General features: G+C 38.1%; 1 protein-coding gene across 2 annotated transcripts; it reads right to left on the bottom strand.

The window, feature by feature from the left end:
- Window positions 1-1,607: 1,607 nt before the first annotated feature.
- gpr146 (G protein-coupled receptor 146) lies at window positions 1,608-12,824 on the bottom strand. 2 transcript variants are annotated; one of them, XM_067382501.1, is made up of 2 exons: window positions 12,513-12,824; window positions 1,608-4,358 (listed from the first exon to the last, which is right to left on the bottom strand). In XM_067382501.1, exon 2 carries the CDS (start codon window positions 4,314-4,316, stop codon window positions 3,315-3,317), a length of 1,002 nt encoding a protein of 333 aa, XP_067238602.1. In that variant the 5' UTR covers window positions 4,317-4,358; window positions 12,513-12,824; the 3' UTR covers window positions 1,608-3,314. The 2 variants fall into 2 exon arrangements, with proteins under 2 accessions (XP_067238602.1, XP_067238603.1); XM_067382502.1 differs by lacking the exon at window positions 12,513-12,824 and adding an exon at window positions 10,985-12,473.
- Between the last annotated feature and the right edge of the window lie 10,935 nt (window positions 12,825-23,759).

Raw genomic sequence — 23,759 nt, 5'->3', positions numbered from 1 at the left:
TGGAAATTACGTTTTAAACATGTTTTAAAATAAAATGGTCAATTATTTCATCTTGCTAAAGCTAATATCATTTTAGGTATCCTAAATACCCAGTTAATTAAATATTATTAAATATTAATTTTACAAAATTACAGTCTGATTGGAAATGATGCAGTTCACATATATATATATATTTTCCACTGGTTTAAATCATTTATATTTTTTATTATTGATTTCATATTTTAAGATTGAAAGTCTGGGACAATGATAAAACATTAACATTTCTTCATTAAAAATATTAATGAGTCATGGTAAGTAATGTGACCTTCTAACAAAAAGAAAAAAGTGCCTGTAAGAACTTTTACGAACTCTTGAACTTTGGGAGTAGTACACCAAACAACATGGAATTTCTCTTGTTTCTTCATTGGTTCCTTGAACATCCCGACACTCACCCTGGATCCATTGTTCCATATCGGACAATGTTGTTCTTGTATTGTGACAGGCGGATATGTTGTGCTGGGGGTGGTCAGAAGCCGAAACAATTCTCAGAATGTCTAGAATGTTCCTCTTTCACAGGGGTTTTGTGGCTTGGTTTGGGGACGCCACAGGCACTTCGGAGAGACTGCACACAGTGCTGTGGCCTGAACGGGGCCCCTCGGTCTACTCCCACTCTGACCGAGCTTGCTCGATTCCAGACGTACACGCACAAAAACACACATACCGCTGACTCTGTTGTCTGGAGGTGCCCCCACTGCAAGTCAACAGAGTACATAACAAAACACAGGTGAATTCATATTCTGTGAGCGTCAACACTACGGCATCTTAGGTCAGCTAAGTAAATCATTCATTTATTATAGTCAACACTGGACTGAGTCTCTCTGCAATTTACTCCACAAACATTTATGTGGTTTGGAAGTGTGTATTCCTGTTTAAACTGCAAACAAAAAGATGTTTGACTTTCTTACATAATTGCAATAAAAGCATGTCCTTTTTGTGTCTTGACGTTAAAATGCTTCTTCTATCTCAGTCAACTATAAGTAATATTTCCCAAAATGTATAACACTGGCACTTTCAAAACATTGCGCTGTTTGTTTAAGCTTCCTGACCAGCCTGACAACAGCAACACTGATTTAACAAATAGTGTGAGTTTGAGGCAGGGCTATCTGTTTTTCAAGCAATGGCAATTGGAGATTTTTTGGGAAACCTGTTTGATAACAATCATTGTTTCCACTTTAACAAGAGATTTGAACTTCAGTAAAACCTCTTAGTGAAGATGTTAAGTATTTAATATCTCACAAAATGTGTTTTTAAGAAATTAAGAACAAGCTGAATGTGGATTTCACCATACTAACGTCTGTGGTTGTTGCTGCTCTGCAGATGGCAACTAAACAAAATGATTCTGCCAGAGAACATTTGAGTGTGGTTTGTGCTCCTGGGGCCTGGCACTATTCTGAGGCTCGCACCAAGCAAGAAAATATGTTTTGGCATGTGTTGCATAAACCATATTTATTTTATTTTCTTTGGTATGCGTGAGTGTAGTCATCCATACCTGTTTTGTTGATGCAAACCAAAACAAGCTTCATCATTTGTCATTTGGAAAGCTGTGATGTTGTGAGTCAATGAAGAGCCCAACAGGATTATTTTCATGTTAGTTTATTGAACAAGTCTTTGACTCAGTATGGGACAGAGGATGACTGACACTTTAGTATCTAAATAAATCTCTGAGAAAATAATACTGAACTCTAAAATGGCATGTCTGTTTTTTTCCCAGTAAATCTCTGAAGTACAATATATACACATTCTTAATATGATACATACTGGCATTAGCACACTATAACAACAGCCATAACATTGCGATTTGATGCCGTTTAATCGTTTATGATTGAGGGTTAACTGATTTGAATACCCTTCATGACTTTAAATACATTCTTTCCCTTGGATTTAAATGACACGTCTCCACTCTTCCATTCATATACAGTGCTTTCTCTCCAAAATATACTAATTTTGTATCCATTGACTCAAGAAAAAAACAAGAGTAAAGACATTTTTGATAATAGCATACCATTTACTAGCTTAAATTGTACTATTTCTCAACCTGCCAGTATTATTTTCTGGAAATGTCTACGATTTTCTCCTAGTTTGAGAGCATTGATGCATATTTCATGATATATGCATACAATGAAATTATTCATGCAACTAATCTCAATAAAAGCTATTTCTTTTGGATATACACATCAGAAAGGAAAAGCTATCCTAATGTGATTCATCGTTTAGAAGCATTGAAGTCAGATCAATACTTCTGGAAATCATTAACTGTATGTTCCAGAACAAATCTAAGCGGATTTCTTCTTGAGTGTAAAACTGTTAAATGAAATGAAATATGTTTGATTGTATTGGTAGAACTTGTAATCACATCTCAAACATATGAATTGTTAACCACTTCCTCCTAGATAATAATTACAGTAGTAACAGACTAAAGATTGAAAAGGTATTTATTAAAGAAGATTAACAAGTTGACCTTAAAAGTGTGATCCATTGTCTAGTAGATGATTTCTATAGCTTCGTCTCAATAAGCTATACACAGTTGACTGGATTTAATATGGCTGAGCAGCTGTGCAGTTATGATGCACATCACCTTAGCAGCAAGCACTCAAGAACACACACTTACAATCACCAGCACACAACCACACACACACAAACACATCTTTCCCGCTCCCTGATATCAGTCTCGTTGAGTTATTTCTGGGTGCTGTAAAAGTTGGTTAGATCGCTCCAATGTAATGCCCGTTGGTGTGTGAAATTGAGGTAATTATATTGCGTTTACTAGCGTCTACCAGAGAGGTTTTATGGAAAGTGTGACCAGAAAACTCAATCTAGACTGAAGAGCTTATGGCGTTGTGGATCACAACACAGAGAGTATGCGGCAAAATGTGGCCTTGAGCTAAAAGGGAATAGGTTGGCCTAAAAGCATCACATTAGAAGGCTATGCCACATATCCTGTAACAGATTAAACACGTTCAACATTTTCCCCCTTCACCGAAAGGACCATAACATGGGTTGAGATTTCCCCAGGCCCAATAACCCAAAGAATAGACATAGCTTACACAAAAACAGCACTTAGTGGTTTCTTTTTGGTCGCCCATTGACCACATAGATGGACAAATAAAGTTAAGTGTTATGGAGGTTCCACAATTTCACAGAGACACTCCTTGTGGTGAGCAAAATACTTCCTTTCAGCACACAATATATATCCAGGTTCCATGTGCTGCCTCTACTTCTGTGGATTCGGAGTAAGTGCTAGTGAGGGAGAAGCAGGTCTGATTGGTCACAAGCCCTCATGTGACCACCTGCTGTACTGTTGAGCGTTCGTGAGGACACGACTGGTCCCCGCAGTGCAGCCTCTTTAGGAGACGCTGGAGTTTATGCGAAAAGTTCTTGTTCATTTGCCTGTACATGAGGGGAATGACAAAGCTACTGCAGAAGGCGAGCAGCTCAGATAAACATCTCAGGAACAAGTATGTGATGAGTTGCTGCCTGTTGGAATGGCTCCCAGGAGCTCCAGCCACTGTGTGCACCAGCAAGTTCATGTAGTATGGAGTCCATAGAAGAAACTGCATGCACACAGAGGCCAGCAGCAACCTGTGGATGGAAGGATCGAGCCTCCCAGAGTCCTGGTCCAAAGGGGTGGACTCTTTCCTAATGCGGAGGATCAGGACGAACGCGTAAAGCACAGCCACTGCTGGCACCACATACCCAATGAACATCATGATGGCGTCAGCCGCCTCTTTGTTCTGCATCTTAGAGCACTCAATGATTTTAGTGGAGACATGATTGCACACATAGAAGAGCAGTGAAGAGAAGCTAGTGAGTACAGCACCACCCCAGATGAAGCCGCAAACGTGCTTGGTGTTGTAGACACTGGACATGTAGGTGCGCGGGAGAGCCCGCTCAATATAATAGTCCAGACTGAGCAAGGTAGTGGAGTACATGATGACCAGAGAGGAGATGTTGAAGAGAATGAGGAGGGTGATGTAAATCTCATTGTTGTATTCCCACATGGGCCAGCGTGTAAACCTGGGGCCCAGCAACTCTACTGGAGCCACCAAGTTGAGCACCAGACCAGCGATTGCTATGTTCACAAAGTAGACATCAGGCATGGTCATGGTGACTTTGTTGGAAAGGTTGACCACCACCAGCAGGGCATTGTAGCATAGCCCCACCGGAAAGCAGACAATGAGGTACACAAGAGAGAAGACGGACAGTATGAGTCCAAAGTCCTGGCAGAGCCGGAGGTCCGCGTTGTCGTCCGTCTCATTGTAAACCATGCAGCTCCACATTGCTAGACTTCCAAATGTGTCTGCTCCGTCTTTCCGAATCAGCTGTAAGAAAGAACATGAGCAGTATGTTAATGCATTGGTTTGTTTTCAAATTCATAAAATGCATTTATTTATTACTTGACAAGATCCAGGGGGTGTCCAATCCTGCTCTTTGACGCCCACTTTCACGCAGAGTTGAGCTCCAATACACCTGCCTGGGAGTTTTTTAGGTATCCTGAAAACCTTGATTAGCTAGTTCAGGTGGGTTTTTCCCACCATATTATAATTATTGTAATTATGAGATTTCAATTGGCCGTTGGATTTAGAATTTTATGAAAATGTCATGTTCACACTGCCCCAACAGACACTGACAAACACTGACTGAACATGTTCAGTCGGGTGAAAACATACCCCGACCAACGGGCGCCGAGAGGGGTAACACACTGATCCGACAAAACCCAACAAACGTTTGTCTGTGCGGTGTGAATTGGCCTTAAGATGGGAAATTTCTGAGAACTCCTACTTGTACCACCTGACCGCTACAGATTCATTTAGGTGTTGATTGTGTTGCCATAAAAATACAAATTTCTCAGTCTGAGATCATGAACAACTCCTAATGGAACATCACATAATCTCGAGACTACGGTAATTGCGTGAACGAAGCATAATTCAGGATAAAGCTCTGCTGGAAGTTGGAACTCAAAAAGCAGGATTGGACAGCTTTGAACATGATCAAATGTGTTGATCATTACTTTAGGTTTACACATGGCACTTTTCCACTGCGTGGTATGACTCGGCTCGGAACGGCTCGGCGCTCTTTGCTTTCAGTTTGCTTTTCCAACTGCAGTTTAGTAACCTTTCAAAGTGGATGGGATTATAGACTGATTGTTATAGTTGCGCTGCCTTTACTGCCGTGGATGTGCTCCTCATCTACCAACGAGTCTGCACCTCATCTATTGACCACGATACAGCCATTTCTTTTTTCAGGCTGCTGCATGCGGCGATCGTTTAAAAAAAGTTACGCAAACAAATGATACTGTGGTGGATGTTACTCGTGTTTCAAATTCAATGATGCTGGTATTGATGATTCTTTATGACCAATCAGTGATCCGCAGTGTTTATACATCACAATTTAATATTGGTACGGTACGCCTTGAACCTCAACCGAGGTGGTACTATTTAAGCGAGCCGTACTGTTCTGTACCGAGTCGTCCCATGCAGTGGAAAAAAAACAAAAAGTGCACCTGTAATGATACATTTTAGAATTTTTCATACTTCCTACAACCCCAGCATTTTTTTAAAGTGTAGCTATTTTCTAATCAATGGCTTGAAAAAAAAAACTTGCTGTTGTTGAAGAAAATTGAAACCATTCATAAAGAGCACAGAAAAGGTACACGCATTAGATTTGGAGCAACATCATTATTTCCACTTCCCTGCATATTACAGACTAAATAAAACTCAGCACAATATGTTGCACTGGAGAGCAAACACCCTAAACACAAGGTTTCATCTCAGTCACCACGTGCCATTGAGGTTCATGTTGTACAAAAAGAGAGGAAGAACAGCATTGTATGACATCAGATATTTCCATAATAACCCAGCTCAGCACCTTGGTTTGTTTGGCGATGACAATGCACGTGCTGTGACCAAAGGATGGCATAATTCAGCTCTGAGACTGTGAGGCCTGCAGATTTATGGGATGAGATGTGGCATGTCGAGAGCAGTGGATGCACAGTGTGAGGTTTGAGTTCAGGCAGAGGTCACAGCACGGGCACATGCAGAGAGCTGCTCTGAAGTCCACTCATTAAAACATAATGACATAACGCTCTCCCTGAACACAAAGTGAACAACACTTTCATATGATTACACACAGGCTACATTATTACTTTATTTTATTTAATTGGCTTCCTGGTCTTTTTTTATTTAAAGAATTGGTAAAGAGAGGAAGAAAGAGAGCAAACAAGCCAAATTTGAACCTGGTTTCTCCTGTGCCAACAGCTCTTTATATGTGATGAGCATCTGTGTGCTAGCCACAATTATCTGTCCCTACTATGTTTATTTGGGATAATCGCAATCATTGTGCACTTCCCATTCACACACACTCCAATCTAAAGTAACTTTAAGTGACTATAGAATATATACAAGTGAATATATTCATAATAACAACATCAAAAACAACAACAACAATTCATTGACATAATTATTCACAATTATTTGCATGACAATTGTCAGGGGAAAAACGTTTGTGACAGCCCAAGTCATTATTTATGTAATGTCTTAAGAACATGTTTTGCAGAACTTTCTGACACAAGGCTTCTGGATTTTGTGTGCATGTCAGCGTGCATTTGGTAGTAGAGCTGGAGTCTTCCCAGACAATGCTGTGCACATCTGAGCAGATATAATGACTGTTGAGTGAGTGTTCCTATGTCTGCTTATGTAACACAGTTACAGATCGGCTGTTTTGGCCTGGAGACAGGCAGCCGCGGATTGCTCCACTATGGCTGTCGCTAGAGGGTGGAGAAACTCATTTACCCTTTTCACCTTGTAGTCATACACCTATAGTGAACCAGCATGTTTTTGCATCAACAGCACTTTATGTTGTCTAACCGGTAAATAACTACCAGTAAATATCTCCATGGCACCACTTAAAAGGGTTAAACTCTTGTCTAGGGGTAAAACTTGTAAAGGCTAAATTGTTGTCTTCACTGGCAAGAGACTCGGTCCTGTTGGGAACAGGAGAAAAGATTTACCGTGGTGCATGATGACATGGTTTCTAAAGGGCAGGTGTAAAAGTCGAATTCTATAATGCTTCCATGGCCATGCCGGCTTTTCCACATGAATTGCTTTCAAAGAAACAAAATATCTTGCAAAAGGACTTTGCTGCTAGCAAACACAATAGAGCAGCCAAGACTAGCCACTACCTGTGTCCCTATCTTTCACTTAAAAACAGTCATCATCCTGTTCCCTTCCTCCTCTTCCTGTGACCATGGCAACCAATAGTGCAAATAAGGGCAGTACTACTGAGTTTCAGTTGCAAAGTGTTAAAAGCATCCGTGTTTACACATCCACTGAACAGGTTTCCTCTGAGGACAGGTCTTAAGACTGCATGCTGCTCATAAGAGATTATAATAGATAAAATCTTTTCGAAATCAGCTGCTCGTTGCTGCCTGAACAATTCGACTAGTTGTTCTTAAGCCAGTCCTATATAATTAGGGCCCACAGCAGTCTTCAGTGTCACATGATCCTTTAGAAATCATTCTGATATGCTGATTTGGTGCTTAAGAAACATTTCTTTTTATCAACGGAAGCTTGTTTCCGCCACTAAATAAAAAAGGGAATTGCAACTTTTTATCTCACAATTTTGACTTCTTTTCTCACAATTGCGAGATAAAAACTCATAAATGTGATAAAGTCAGAACTACGAGTTATAAACTCACAATTGCAGGATATTTACTCACAATTCTGATTTTTTTTCTTGCAATTGCAAGTTTATCTCTCAATTCTGACTTAATTTCTTAGAATTGACAGATGTAAACTCACAATTACGAGAAATAGTCAGAATTGCAAGTTATAAATTCACAATTTGCGCATTATAAACTCGCAATTATGACTTATTTTTCTCGCAATTGTCAATTTATATCTCTCAATTCTGACTTCTTTTCTCAGAACTGTCAGTTTATACAGTATCTCTCAATTCTGACTTCTTTTCTCAGAATTGTGAGATGTATACTCACAAGTTGCAAAATCAAATTCTAAGGGGAAAAAAGTTTTTTTCTCAGAATTGCATTTATATCTCACAATTCTGACTTTATAACTTGGAATTGTGAGTTTATATCACACAATTCTTAGAAAAAAAGTCAGAATTGTGAGATGCAAAGTCAGAATTAAAATCAGAAAAAAGTCGTTATTACTTTTTTTATTTGTTATTCAGTGGTGGAAACAAGCTTCCATAGAAAACAGTTGTGCTGCTTAAACAGTGGAAACGATTAATAGAAAGTTCAAAAGTACAGCATTTTTTTGAAATAGAGATCTTTAGTAACATGTTTAATGTCACTTTTTTACAATGCATTCGTTCTGTATAAAAGTATTAAAATACCCAAACTTTTTAAAGTTGTACACTACATTTTTGTACACAGACGACTACTCAACCATCCTGCCCATCCTTACTGTACATCCCTGCTTGCAACCAGCATCTTGTCTGCCTCAAGAGACCATGACCAAACACTGTCTAGGCTGGTAGACTGAAGCATTCCTGAGTGGGTGCAAAAGGTATAGCTGACATCGCTGCTTACTGTAAAAGCGTGTCATTTAGAGAATAGTTCTAACGCCTGCAGCTCAAGGCTCATATACATGAGCAAACACGCCTGCAACAGTTAAGTGTCCATCCACTGTGTACCTCTCTTTGACACCCTGTTATTAACTGTACCTCCATCAAACAAAAAACAAGAGATCTTGGCTGACCATGCATCTGGAAGAAGAGTGTTGTGGGAGTAAAACTAAATGCACTTGACACTTTCAGAGGAGAAGTCTACCCTCCGCCCGGCAGATGAAAAGAGGGCTGCTCCACACCCCTCGTATCCCCACTGGAATGTACAGCAAATTCTCAGAATCGGCTAAGTGATGTCACATGATTGCATTTTCGGAGCTTTGTGTGTGCGTGCTGCAAGGTTTTAGGTAACGAATAGTAAATGAAGATGAGGACAGAACGCTCTGCAGTCTAATCATGTCGTTCTACAATACATTTTTCACTTCTGTGTTTCTGCTGCAAGGATTTAGGAAATAGAAAGCAGACTGAGAGGAAGAACAGGTATTTGCAGTCAAAAATACAAGATTCTGCATTTATTGAAATAGACATGACGCTTGCAAAGGCGACAAACAAAAATTACAAAGAAATCTAAAGAAAAAAAAACATTACAATGGAAGTCTTTTCAAGTAGGACATTTTTATAAGCTTCTTCATGTCCCATAGAAGTACGAAAAAAAAAGTTTACAGTTTTTACAGGAAACAGTACTATTATGCTACAGTAAAAACCTGTTAATTAGGCTAACTGTAAATTACCATACCATATAGATAACCAACTGTAAATTGTTATATTTAATTATTATGTGATTTTACACTGAAATTATTTTTTTTAAAGTAAAAATATGAATTACCATATTATTTACGATGAAAAACTGACTGAGAACGATGGACAGTGTGCCTCTACTTCCAAAAAATGAAGGCAAAATATCCCAGAAATAACCACTGACATCTTGCGCCGATTACGAGTCTGCACAGTAGTGACCTAAGGCGGAGGTCCTGCAGTGGATCAAGGTCCTGCCCACACTCCCCCTCAATCGCAAACACAGCTGTCAATCACTAAACTGAAACCAAACTTATTGGAAAATCGAACACTTGAACACATGTCAGTGTGATAAGAACTTCCTAAAATGACAGAAACCATCTTTGGAAAAAAAATATTTGAAGTTTTGTTGGATTTTTTATTTCGATTACATCGTGTTCACTTTTCAGGATGTGTGCGACACACTTGGGGTGCGTCCGAATGAACATACTTTCCTACTATATAGTAGGTGAAAAACAGCATGTGACAAAATGTCCAAATCTTCCAGCGAGATTCTGAAGTGTGCATACAATGGAGACTTTTCTATCCCATGAGGTCACATGATGATAACAGCATGGCGATTTTTCAGCGCTCGAAAGTAAGTACTTATTCAAAATAAGAACCAAGAAAGTATGCGATTTTGGATGCAGCCTTGGCGAAAAACAGTAAAAGAACATTCCCAGAAGTCCTTGTGTTACATAATTTATGATTATATTTTATTAAATAGTTTTGTTTCTTCTATTTTTGTTATCAGTAATGGTTAGTATTACGTTTTATGTTATTTAGTTTATTTTTATTGCATTATTTTAGTGTCATGCGTGTTGATTAATTTCTGTATTGATCATTTTCTTTTTGCCATTTCTGCAATGCCAGAAACATTGTCCTCGTTTTCAGTGTTGCCAGGTCTGTGAAACAAAACTAGCCCAATGGCCAATCCAAAATATCCACAAAAAAATCAAATCAACCTACGGCAACAATGTCAAAGTAGCCAAATGCCAGTATTTGGCAACTTCTGTATTTATTTAAACTGAATTTCTGGCAACCACGGCTGCCAGTTTTTACTGTAAATGTAACACAATACATTGTGGAAGAACATGAAAGTGAGTACATGCTTGTGCAACTTCATCAATGTGTGGTGTTTTTGCCCAACATCCCACTTCCCTCTTCTTTAAAAACTTACCTCACAACAGGCAGAAATAGTAGTAATCTTGTTATAGAGATCAAAGTGTGCCTCATAAATATTTAAATACAAATATTTAATATTCGGCTGAAAATGTATAATAAATAAATGGATACTCAACCACGTGAGCTCATAGTTAAAATGTGTCTGGTTTGAAAGTGTGGGTGTCGCGTTTTGCATCTACAGCAAGTGATTTTATTAAACACTGACTCGACCCGTTTCATTCTCTCGTCCTCCCACAGCGCCATTCATTCGAACCTGCTTTTCATCACCTACAAGCAGCAGGGCAACTGATGACCAAGCCATTTTTCTAAAGCCTGCAATACTTTCCTGAAGTTGCGAAACACCAACAAACAACGTCTCAATTAAACCTCCTGCACATATCTGTGTTAGTCTTTCTGACACCACCTCAGCTGTGTTGACCCCTGGGACGGCATGTTCTCTCAGCGCTTCTTTGTAAAGTCATCAGCAGGAGAGATCACTCTGGGTGTTTGTGCACCGAGTGCGTGGTTTAATCGCCAGGCAGTCTTGCACTGAGAAAAAACAAATTCACTGCAGGAGCGTCCCTGGCTATACAAAGTCATTCATGTATGATTTGCATAGCACAATTTGTATATGCATCATTTTACTGGTGAACATAAGCCTATATTTTGGGTGTGTACATCATGTCTTAGCATTGTGAGTCGTTGGGGTCACTTATATCTCCACATATTTTATAACCGACTGATAAAAATGTGGATGAAATAGACTGAAGAGAATATGAGAGATCAAAGTTGACAACTGCATGAGAAAATTGGATAACAGGTTACGTAATCCTCTCATGTCCAGCTGGACAGTCCAGACCATGTTGGAGAGTAAAGCGCTTGCCAGTGTCTTTAGGCAAGCAGGCATGCTTCTCTCAGCTGTTTCATATGACGTTTGCGATCTTCAACAGAACTCATAGGCACATTGCCATCCTCTTACAAGTCCTACATGGACCTGATCCAACGGTAACATAGCCTCTCTGGGGATTTTTTGTTGTTTAGGCAATAAATAAAGTCAGTGTCACTTCCCAGCAACATTATTTGTACAATTGCACATTGCACAATAAAGTAATGTGTCATAGTGTGACACTAGGTAAATAAAAACAACATGGTCATGTTTTTCCTTTTTTTTTTTTTTCTTTTCTCCTCAACACAAAATGAATGGGATTAATCTTTGTAAACCTCAATATGTGCTACTCTTTCATAACCAAAACACATACAACAATAAAATGTGGTTTAAAAATAGATTTTGATAATATTCAGTAAATATATTACACTACAAAACAGTGGTTTTCTTCTCAAAGCTCATTTGAAGGAATAAGCAACTTTCACATCACCTTACTCAAGTTTAAAAACAACCACTTTTCATTTGTTAATTCATTTCTTAGTTGACAAAACCCTGGTTTGTTTTTATTTTTTAATATTAATACAAAATAAAACATAAGCTACAGTTTTTAAATGTAAAAATACAGTGTTCCTTCAGCTCTGTTATTGCTTACAGGATGTTCAAAGCCAGACACCCTTCATGGAAAAAATACCAACGAATATTATACAAAATGTATATTTTCCTGCGCATAATCTCAAAAACAAACCGTAAAACGTCTTTCAGTAAACATACAGCGAGAAAAAAAATATATTTACAATGACTAAAAAGATGCGTGTGTTTGACTGAGCAGTGAATATCATTGGTTTGTTTTTCATCCGGGCATTGCACGTTTGAGTTTAACCTGTCTGATAACTAAACTGTCACATATATGCCACACTTCGAGCGGTAAACTGTTATAAAGTGTCTCACATTCATGTGACTGATTTAGCGAGCTCTCCCATCACTGCTGAAGATATACACCGGGTTAAATACTACTTTAAAAACAACTTTTAAGTCAATACAGGGAGGTATTGGCTAACCTACTCACCAGAGGACCAGTTCTTGGCACTGAGACAGCTCTACGGAGGCATCGGGTTCTGCTGTATTTCCATTGACATTTCTCCTCGGATACTTTGACAAAAGCTCCCAAATCGGTAGCTAGACTTCCAGGACTTCGTGTAAAATGAAGTAAGAAAAATTGCGATCGATTAAGTCGCCAATATGTGGCGTAAACACAGTTGCATATGGTATATTCGTCTCTGGTCCGTCAAAGCTTGTTCTGGAAAGGGGAGGACGCTGATGATCTTACTACGAATCGAGTGGTGCTGAACTCGACAGTGTGTACACACGTCACGTGACCCTCCCCCACAGCCCTCTTCAAGAGGCCCGACTGCAAAAGTACGGGATCTACTACGGTAAACCTTATTTGTTAATATTCATAGAACAAACTGTCGCTATTGGACAGTAAACAAAGCTCCCCCCTGTAGCTAATTAATATTCATAATTCACTTTTTTGCTATTGGAAGGTTACCGAACAACGCCTGCGTATGGTAATACATATGCATGAACCTAGCCTTTGCCATTGGATGGTTACCAAGCAACGTGAGCGCGACCTTCTTAATATTCATAAGCGTCGCCCTAACCATAGTAGCGTTCGTAATTTCGCTTAGTTCGCAGTCATTGGACGAGTGTAGAGGACATACAGCAACTTTCAACAGCACACTCGCTCACTATCGCGTTTAAAACCTGCCGCAGAAGCGGCTTTATTATTTAGACCATTTTTACACCGGTAGTCTGGATGAGGAAACTAACCTACATGCATTTGATGTGGTGTTTATAGACCGTAAACTCAGCTCTTTTTAGTTGGATAAAGAATGCAAAACAACTATAAAGGAATATAGCGATATAGAATAACAAACAAACTCGAATATGATGATTATGGTTTTAAAATTAAAGTTCGTTTTTTTATAATACCCAAATATTCAGAATATTGCTTAGTCAATATGGGGTTTTCAATAGCTGGTTTTTAAAGGTGCACTCTGTAATGTTTTGCAAACAAACAAAAATGTCAAGAAATTGAAAAGCAATTTCAGAAGAAGCTGTTTTTATTCTACATTGAGGTCTGCTCTAAAGGCAGGAACACACCAAGCCGACGAACTAGTGGCAACGAAAGCAGACTGTGGGGTTGGCTCACGTCGGCAGCGTCTGGGTCCAAACACCAAACCGACGCTAGACAGCCGACGGCCATGTAGCACATCAGTTCTGCATCTGCGTGAGATGAAATGCCTTTCCGAACCAGCAGGTGGCAGTAGCTGAACAGCCTATCAGAATGATCAGATGACCCGACAGACCGACGAGCTCCGACGCCGATTCAACATGTCGAATCAGCCGAAAAAAGCCGTCGAGGACCAACTTCAGCCGACGGTGCAGAACACACTGAGAAAACTTAGTCGGCCGACGAACAAAAACTGCCCGACGGCCGACCGTCGGCTTGCTGTGTTCCTGCCTTAAGATCACATGACCATTCATGTCACACAATTGACTGATAGTTACTGATATAGTCATGGCTGTGTCCGAATTGATTGTTTCAAAAAGTATGTTCTATACTGTATAAATGTAGCTACAAATACTGCATTCGTCATGATGTCATTGTCATGTGACACTGCCGTGACTTCATGGATAGTAATGTGTCCAATCTCGCCAGAAGTAGCAGGTCATCCATGGTACCTTTCAGCTACTTTTTTATGAATGCTGTGAATTCGACATTCTGCTTTTTTCAAGTACAGTTTTTTGCCTGTTATACACCTAATTTTTAACGTAAGTGCGAATGTGGCCATTTTGAATGTGCAAAGGCTTCTGCTGTCATTCGCTTCCAGTTATTTTATCTATACAGTCTATTATGCTGCTCGATATTGCAAACTGGTATTTGCTATCATACTTTTTCAATGAATTATCATAATCATAAACAAACAGTAAAAAGTAATATATCTATTCCATTAAATTTTGGCAACAGATTACAAACAATATTAATTAATTTAATTCAACAAATAGAACTGAGTTAGAATTAATCAAAGGATTCCTTAGATGTCAACCATTTAAAACAAGTAAAATTTAAACTAACATCTGAATAACAGACAGACTTCAAAGATGAATTAAGAACTCTTTATTTTTTATTGCAAACTTTGTAGACACCTGATGATAACAAGCAGATTCACTGAAGGAAAGAGAAACACAAGAATTAACAGAGATTGATTTTATTGAAAATGTTTATGAACTTTTTGAAGAGTCAAAGTGGTAGTTGTGTCAATGGAGTGACTCTCCAATTTCATTACAAATATGATTGATCACCACAATGGAGATCAGTGTTTCATTTAGTTGGCCAATTTGACTCTTTGCTTTTTATGTCAGTTTGTGGGTTTTTGTACAGGTGTTTGCTAATTTTACACATTTTAAATGGTTCACTTTTAAGGAATTAATTTGATTAATTCTAACTCAATTTTTATATGTTGAATTTAATGAATAATATTGCTTGAAATCTGTTGTTACAATTTTATTGAGTAGATAGAGCGTATTACTTTTTATAGCACAAATATTTTTCTGCGCATTGTTATTCTTCTAATTATTTCCCTTTAGCGGCTAAAGAATCAGAAGTCTCCTATTTGAAGAAAACAGCTTACTTCTGTTTTGCAAAATAAGGTGGATATAGGGAAGTATGCATATTCGGATGCAGCCAAAGTTTACTTTATAGCACCTCCAGCCAGTGCTCAAATCACTTGACATATACACAAGAAAACCAACCAACCACACAATATAAAAACAAACACAGTATAACTTTTCCAGATGCAACAACAAATCTGGAGTCAATAATCCAGAGAGATAGTTTGAATTAGCATGTGTCCGTTCAACCATTCCAAGTCGAATTAGTCCAAATAAGCATAAGACTATTAGAATAAAACACAGTGACGCACAGCTCTCATTACACGAATTGACGAGCACATCGGGCTCGAAAGGACGAACACAAACAAACTTACTGAATGTATCTTTAAAGTTTCAACCTTTGACAGTGGCCACCCATACATGCTCTAATCAGCATTTGAGACTGCTAGTTATTAATTTATGTATTCATGTATTATGCATGTTTCCTCTTTCACCTCATTTTCAAGAATTGGAGGGAAGTCAGTTGAAGTTCTTTTTTCCCGAACATTTCATAGTTAGTCTCTCTCATAATGTGACTAGTTTGCAAAGAAGCTTAAAGATTAGGAGAAGTCCGACCCACGCTAAGAACATCCCTGTTTCTGACCCACATTTTGAAATCCTGACCCACAGAGTACCAGAAAGACGATTTATAACAGCCTGTAATTACCCTAATGTTTGTTCTAGTTGGAACACAGATGCTTTATTTTTAGAATACAAACTTCCATGTTTATAGTATCAGTCATTTCCCAGTTTATGAATACTTAGCATTTTGTCAACACTGACTGTTACTGTATCTAGCAATGCCCAGAGAATTTTTGGAGAATTTTCTTAACACCTATAACAAGATAAGACACTGCAGATTAAGGAGAAATCTACAGGATAAATGCATTTTTATTGCTTTGGGTCGTATAGAGGAAACCTCTTAAAAGACAGACAATCCTTTGACTCAGCAGCTCTGTGGAGCCTCTGGGAAGAGATTATCCTGCGGGCTGAGTGTTGTGGTTATGCGATGACCACTGTTAACTACGTCCGTGTCCACTAATGGTGACCACTTTATCCTTTCCTTGAAACCACGTGGACTTCTGGGTCCTCCCCTTGTTTCTATCACAGTAGCATTTGCAACAGTAGGAATGCAGATAAAGAATGAAGCTGTGGCTATGTAATCCTATTCAATTTTAAAAATGTCGAGGTGTAGAGACATGCCTACATGTGTTTGCAGTACTTACAGGTTTTACGTTCTACTTCAAACCCTTGTGCAGCAGAGGTCCGTGCCCCCGTTTCCTCCGAACAATTGGCCTAATCTCTTTTAATGTGACCTGAATTTGGTTCAATACATTTTGATGTGGATTTTTATAATAGTGATTTGCAAATCACATGGATCGTAATCCTGGCTGCCTTTGCTGAACTGTGCTGCATTCACATTTATCCAAAGTAATAGATGACACGACCCGTAGTTTCATTCGAGCTGCCGGTGAGGTATTAAAGAATTAGTATTTTATGTTTAATCCTCAATGAATGCGTACTGGCGGAACAGGGACTGCAGCACGTGTGATGAGATGAGAATCATTCATGATTACAGTAGGCCATGATGATAAACACAACACATTTCTTTTAAAAGACAATGGGCGACTTTGAAATGAGCAATGTTGAGGAATGTTAGACTAACACAGCTGCAGAAATCACTTTTTTTTAAATCAGAAATATCCTAACATGTTGAAAACAAACATAAAATGTTATAACTTGTTTTAATAACCCTCTGTGGTGAAAATCAAGCTTTTAATGTTGTTTATATGTCTCTGTGGTGTTTTAAATATGCTTTAAGACAAACCGTGTACAAATTCATCAGTCAAAACCATTGCTGAGTATTTTTTCCTTAAAGGGTTAGTTCACCCAAAAATAATGTCATTTATTACTCACCCTCATGTCGTTCCACACCCTTAAGACCTTCATTCATCTTCGGAACACAAATTAAGATATTTTTAATGAAATCTGAAAGCTTTCCGTCCCTCCATTGACAGCCTATGCAACTGCCACTTTCAAGCCCCGAAAGGTAATAAAGATATCATTAAAGTAATTCATGTGACTCCAGGGGTTGAACCTCTGTTTTATGAAGCAACAACCATATTTTACCACATTATTTGCAAAATATTCATAATGGACGTTCATGTAACAACGTCCGCTCTCATTTCAACGCTCTTGTAAACGTGCGTTGGAGATGAATATTTTGTAAATCTTTGTTGTTGTAAATCCTTGTTAGGATGCTGATATTTAGAGGGCAGCAGTGTGAACAAGAATATTAGCAACACATTATCAGCTATTAATAATGTAGTCAAGCCAAACGCTAGTCATATTAATTACCGTTATGTGTCTGATGTTGAAGAGAGTGAAACATAAAATGCATTACCATTCTAATATTCTTCCTCTTCTTCTACAATATATGGCTGAATTAAACCAATGTTCCCTGAAAACCATGAAAAGTGTGGTTCAGTTCATGGACATTAGAAAAACATATGTCTTTTCTGCAAGTTTCTTGCATTCAACAAGACTCAAGAAGAGAAAAAGAAGAAACTTGCATAAAAGAAATATGTTTTTCTAATGTCCATGAACTGAACCACACTTTTCATGGTTTTCACTGGATTCTCCCTCTTCTGATAATAACTTTTTTTCATCAGGCATCAGTTCATTTATGGGAAACTGACTCATATGTTTACAGGTAGTCTGCATTTTGCATTACCTTAAAAGGACATGATGATTGTATCTGATGTGAGATGGTGGATGTGGATAGCTAAACGCATGGATTAAAGCCTTATCTTTACACGAGCCAGGAATCCATGTATGAAAGAAGTCTCTTATGCTTATCAAGGCTGCATTCATATGATCAGGAATACAGTAAAAATATGACTATTAATATATTTTAAAACGTACACTCAATGTAAAAATAGGGCACAATGTACTGTATTAATTTGACTGAATTTTCTATAATTATTTTTTACAGGTGTTTTACCTGTATTTTGAACTTTATTGTTTTGTAGGGTTAACAGAAATGGCCGTAGAATTACTAGATAATGTCCTGGACATTTTTTTAATAGTGTAATTTATTCCCATTATCAAAGCTGAATTTCCAGTATCATTACTCCAGTCTTCAGTGTCACATGGTCCTTCAGAAATCATTCTGATATGATGATTTGATGCTCAAGAAACATTTCACAGTGTCATTGTTTCACATGTAGTTAACTATAAATTATGTAATTACATGCAATTAACCCTAAACCAAACCCTCATCTTAACCCTAACCCTGTAGTAAGTACATGTAGTTAATATTATTACTCACTACTTAAATGTATAATTACATTGTAACACAGACACCTTAAAATAAAGAGTAACCAAATTTTTGTCTGTGTATGTGTATAGGACGTTTTAACTAGTTATTCATTTTTGCCAGTTTTATCGTTTACCGGGTTAAAAAAAAGAATCATCTGCTACACAATTTGATGTATCATTCTTATACAGGTGCTGGTCATATAATTAGAATATCATTAAAAAGTTGATTTATTTCACTAATTCCATTCAAAAAGTGAAACTTGTATATTATATTCATTCATTACACATAGACTGATATATTTCAAATGTTTATTTCTTTTAATTTTGATGATTATAACTGACAACTAAGGAAAACCCCAAATTCAGTATCTCAGAAAATTAGAATATTACTTAAGACCAATACAAAGAAAGGACTTTTAGAAATCTTGGCCAACTGAAAAGTATGAGCATGTGCAGCACTCAATACTTAGTTGGGGCTCCTTTTGCCTGAATTACTGCAGCAATGTGGCGTGGCATGGAGTCGATCAGTCTGTGGCACTGCTCAGGTGTTATGAGAGCCCAGGTTGCTCTGATAGTGGCCTTCAGCTCTTCTGCATTGTTGGGTCTGAAATATCACATCTTCCTCTTCACAATACCCCATAGATTTTCTACGGGGTTAAGGTCAGGCGAGTCTGCTAGCCAGTTAAGAACAGGGATACCATGGTCCTTAAACCAGGTACTGGTAGCTTTGGCACTGTGTGCAGGTACCAAGTCCTGTTGGAAAATGAAATCTTCATCTCCATAAAGTTGATCAGCAGCAGGAAGCATGAAGTGCTCTAAAACTTCCTGGTATACGGCTGCGTTGACCTTGGACCTCAGAAAACACAGTGGACCAACACCAGCAGATGACATGGCACCCCAAACCATCACTGACTGTGGAAACTTTACACTGGACCTCAAGCAACGTGGATTGTGTGCCTCTCTTCTCTTCCTCCAGACTCTGGGACCCTGATTTCCAAAGGAAATGCTAAATTTACTTTCATCAGAGAACATAACTTTGGACCACTCAGCGGCAGTCCAGTCCTTTTTGTCTTTAGACACTTCTGACGCTGTCTGTTGTTCAAGAGTGGTTTGACACAAGGAATGCGACAGCTGAAACCCATGTCTTGCATACTTCTGTGTGTAGTGGTTCTTGAAGCACTGACTCCAGCTGCAGTCCACTCTTTGTGAATCTCCCCCACATTTTTGAATGGGTTTTGTTTCACAATCCTCTCCAGGGTGCGGTTATCCCTATTGCTTGTACATTTTTTTTCTACCACATCTTTTCCTTCCCTTCGCCTCTCTATTAATGTGCTTGGACACAGAGCTCTGTGAACAGCCAGCCTCTTTTGCAATGACATTTTGTGCCTTTCCCTCCTTGTGCAAGGTGTCAATGGTCGTCTTTTGGACAACTGTCAAGTCAGCAGTCTTCTCCATGATTGTGTAGCCTACAGAACTAGACTGAGAGACCATTTAAAGGCATTTGCATGTGTTTTGAGTTAATTAGCTGATTAGAGCACCAGGTGTCTTCAATATTGAACCTTTTAACTATATTCTAATTTTCTGAGATACTGAATTTAGGATTTTCCTTAGTTGTCAGTTATAATCATCAAAATTAAAAGAAATAAACATTTGAAATATATCAGTCTGTGTGTAATGAATGATTATAATATACAAGTTTCACTTTTTGAATGGAATTAGTGAAATAAATCAACTTTTTGATGATATTCTAATTATATGACCAGCACCTCTATGTGACACAAATGGTGTAAGTTGAGTTACACACAGAATAAGTTTCATACTTAGAAGTGTATTTAAATGACCAATAATAATAGGCAAGAACAAAATAACTGTTTTGTAAGGAATATGTGTTGCAAATGAGTGTGGAAGCGTATAAGGCTATAGGCCTGTTCTTAGTGTAAATCTTTTGATATTACTCTGGCCTGATAATGTCCTGTAGGTTTAATGGATTCGACCACAGTTTAGTAACATTACAGTATTTCCTGCTGTGGACTGTATGTTTGAGAGGGTGAGGTCAGTGTTTGTTTTTCTGTGAGCTGTGGACTGATTACAGATCAGAGATAATCACAGTCGCATCTGATGTCAGATGTAGGTTAGTCGGTGCATATATGCTCTGCAGTATTAAGTAGTTCCTTCTTTGTCCAGGTAGGACTTTGTAAATGCTGAGACCTAAATCTTTTTCATACCACTTGTCAGACACTAATGAGAGAAAAGGGTATAGAGAAAACAGGGACAAGACTAAATCACTGTTTATCCCCAAGCTCTCAAATCTCTCCTCTTCTTAGAAGTCGCAGGACAGTGCAGTGGAGTTTTGACCTGCTGTCACCTTCCTCTGAAGGAATTAGACTTCAAGACATATGGCCAGCTTAATTAATGAAAGTCCCTGTTATCACTGCAACAGACCTTCACTTGTTCATGTAGGAGTGTTTTGTGTGTGTTTGTGTGTGTCCTGATTCTTAGAAATGAGAAGCAACATTGTGTAAAATATGCAATATAAAAAGACTTGTTTTCATTGAATATATCATAAATTTTATCATAAATTATTTGAGGCATAAAGGGATAGTTCACCCAAAAATGAAAATTATCCCATGATTTACTCACCCTCAAGCCATCCTAGGAGTATATGAGTTTCTTCTTTCAGATGAACACAATCAGAGATATATTTAAAAATATATCCTTAGGTTATCTGTAGGTTCCTCCAAGGTTTATAATGGTTGTGAATGTGGGGCTACATTTAAAAATAAAATAAATAATAAAAAAAATGCATCCATCCATAATCAAAGTAATCCATTAGACTTCAGGGGGTTAATAAAGGCCTTTTGAAGCGAATCAATGCGTTTTTGTAAGAATGATACCCATATTTATAACTTTATAAATTCAAATAACTAGCTTCCGGTGGACAACCGTACGCAGAATGAGTAATCCTCTGACATGATGCATGGCGCGGGATGTAGGAGTATCGTAAGCTTAGATGCCTCTCACGGTTATTATAAACCTTGTAGGACTAAGGATATTTTTAAATATACCTCCAGTTGTGTACATCTGGAAGAAAATAGTCATATGGCTTGAAAGGGAGTAAATACCTTTTCATTTTTGGGTGAACTATCCCTTAAATATTTGAGTAAGCCAAATAAAAATGTAAGCCATTCACCATATATTCATGCAAAAGAGATATTATCTCACATATAGTTTTGCTTCTGAAGTAGAATCTTGTTTTGAGAATGTGTAGATATTTTTACTGGAATTTCGATATTTGACTACATTTTTTGCAGTGTAAAGAACAAGTGTAATCCTTTACAGGAAGTGGACAGGGAAATTTAACCACAGTTCATTGGACACAACCTCAGTGCTACTGAAAGATAATGGGGTGAAAATGAATTGAGCATTTGGGAATAAAGTTCTCAAGATTTTAGATTTGTTTTCTATTTGAATATATTTTAAAATGTAATTTATTTTCAGCATCAGTGTCACATGATCCTTCAGAAATTATTCTAATATGCTGATTTGATGCTCAAGAAACATTTTTGATTTTCACTGTGAAACTTTTTTTTTTTTCAGGATTATTGGATTATACAAGAACAAAATTTATTTTAAATATAAATTTTATAAACTTTTTTTAACACTATAAATGACTTGAATGTCTTTTTGATCAATTTAATGCAGCCTTGCTGTATAAAAGTAAAAATACTACTGACCCCAACATTTTTCAGCAGTGTATATCACATTTATATCATCATAGGGTATGTTTACATGACAACAATGTACTAAAAATGGAAAAGTTTTTCCTTTGAGTTTTTCTCGTACAGAAGGCAACATTGTCAAAAAGATCCTCATTCACACAGATCTGCAAAATCGACTAAAAAACTCTGTATTAGTTGGCGATGTCACTTTGTAAAGAAAAACTACGTAATGTGCATGACATTACCGTTTTTTTTTTTTTTTTTTTTTACAAATTTATGTTTTTTTTTTTTTTTTTACATGGGGACGATAACGGTATCGTTCTCAAAAACTTGCACTTTGAAACCCGTTTTGAAATGTTTGCACGTTCAGACCCCCAAAAAAGGCTGTTTGTTGTGGATGTGAACGCAGCTCTAAAGTCTACAGCCATCTCCCACAGCAAGACCGATGTTTCCTTGGTATTTCCTGAGGAGCGAGATCAGACATAACTGTGGCCTTTGATGCGCTCTGCTTGACGTCCTGTTTGGGCGAAGTTGCCTTGGTCTTTGTATGTAGCTTTATTTGTGCGCCCAAGTGAGAAACAGTGAAGGTTAAAAGCATAAAACTTGTCTTTTACAATGTCTTATCTGGGATGGAAGTTGCCCCTGTTGTTCCGCTTCTGTCCACACCCAGCAACAACGCACCATCTGATCGCTCCTCACATGCCTCTAAGCTCTTAGGCTTTGTATTCCTCTGTAAACCCATTACGCTGTGGTACAGATTAGGTTCATGGACAGCTTGACTCTTCTTCACCCCTGGCACACGATGAACCACCCTCCCCATCTCTTCTGGATTTTATCAGGCTTTAGTCGGATATACTATACACCATCAGTCTAAAATTGATATATCTGTCATATTGTATGTTTTAAATTTTAAGTTGTACGATTTTTACATTTACAGAAGAAAATATGAGTGGATGCCCCTAGGATCATGCCCAGAAGCTGCTACATGCAGGGTGTTTTTCCCACATTTCTATTCAGTAGGTGGGTTACCCAAATCAAAAGTCCACCCCTAGTTCTGTTCCCCAGTTATGACTTGAGTATCTTTTTCAATGGCAAGAAGGTCTGATCACTTCGTTATTTAAATAATGGCAACAAGCTGCATGATTTGAGGAATCATTTATGTCTGTAGCACAAAGCGCGTAGGATGAAACGTGCTGAAATGTAATACACAAGGGTTTGTTCAGATCCCGAACACTAATTATAAGTGACAGTAAAAATGACGCTTGCCTTAGCAAACACCTCTAATGAGAGTAACACAATAAAGGACACATGTGGAGACATTGTGTGATTATTTTAGGTTGGCATCATGCTGAGGCCTGTCATCTTGTCAGATCATTCTGGGAAACATCAGCCCGAGGGACCCACATGAGGCAGGTCCTGTCTGCCTGTCTCAGGCTGCAGGTGTGGCCTAATCTTCGGCGTCTGCTTCTATTTTTGCCTGTGCCTGAGACAACTGATGCATTGGGGGGAAGTGACATGTTAAAATGTCATTTATTCCTGTGATGGCAAAGCTGAATTTT

This window comes from Chanodichthys erythropterus, chromosome 3, assembly GCF_024489055.1.
Source record: "Chanodichthys erythropterus isolate Z2021 chromosome 3, ASM2448905v1, whole genome shotgun sequence".
Lineage (NCBI taxonomy): Eukaryota > Metazoa > Chordata > Actinopteri > Cypriniformes > Xenocyprididae > Chanodichthys > Chanodichthys erythropterus.
The sequence above is the reverse complement of the archived record's forward strand: the minus strand, read 5'-3'. Positions and strand labels throughout refer to the sequence as shown.

Bases quoted from the DNA above. Each gene is read 5' to 3' on its own strand.
- gpr146 (XM_067382501.1), bottom strand. From the start codon at position 4,316: ATGTGGAGCTGCATGGTTTACAATGAGACGGACGACAACGCGGACCTC.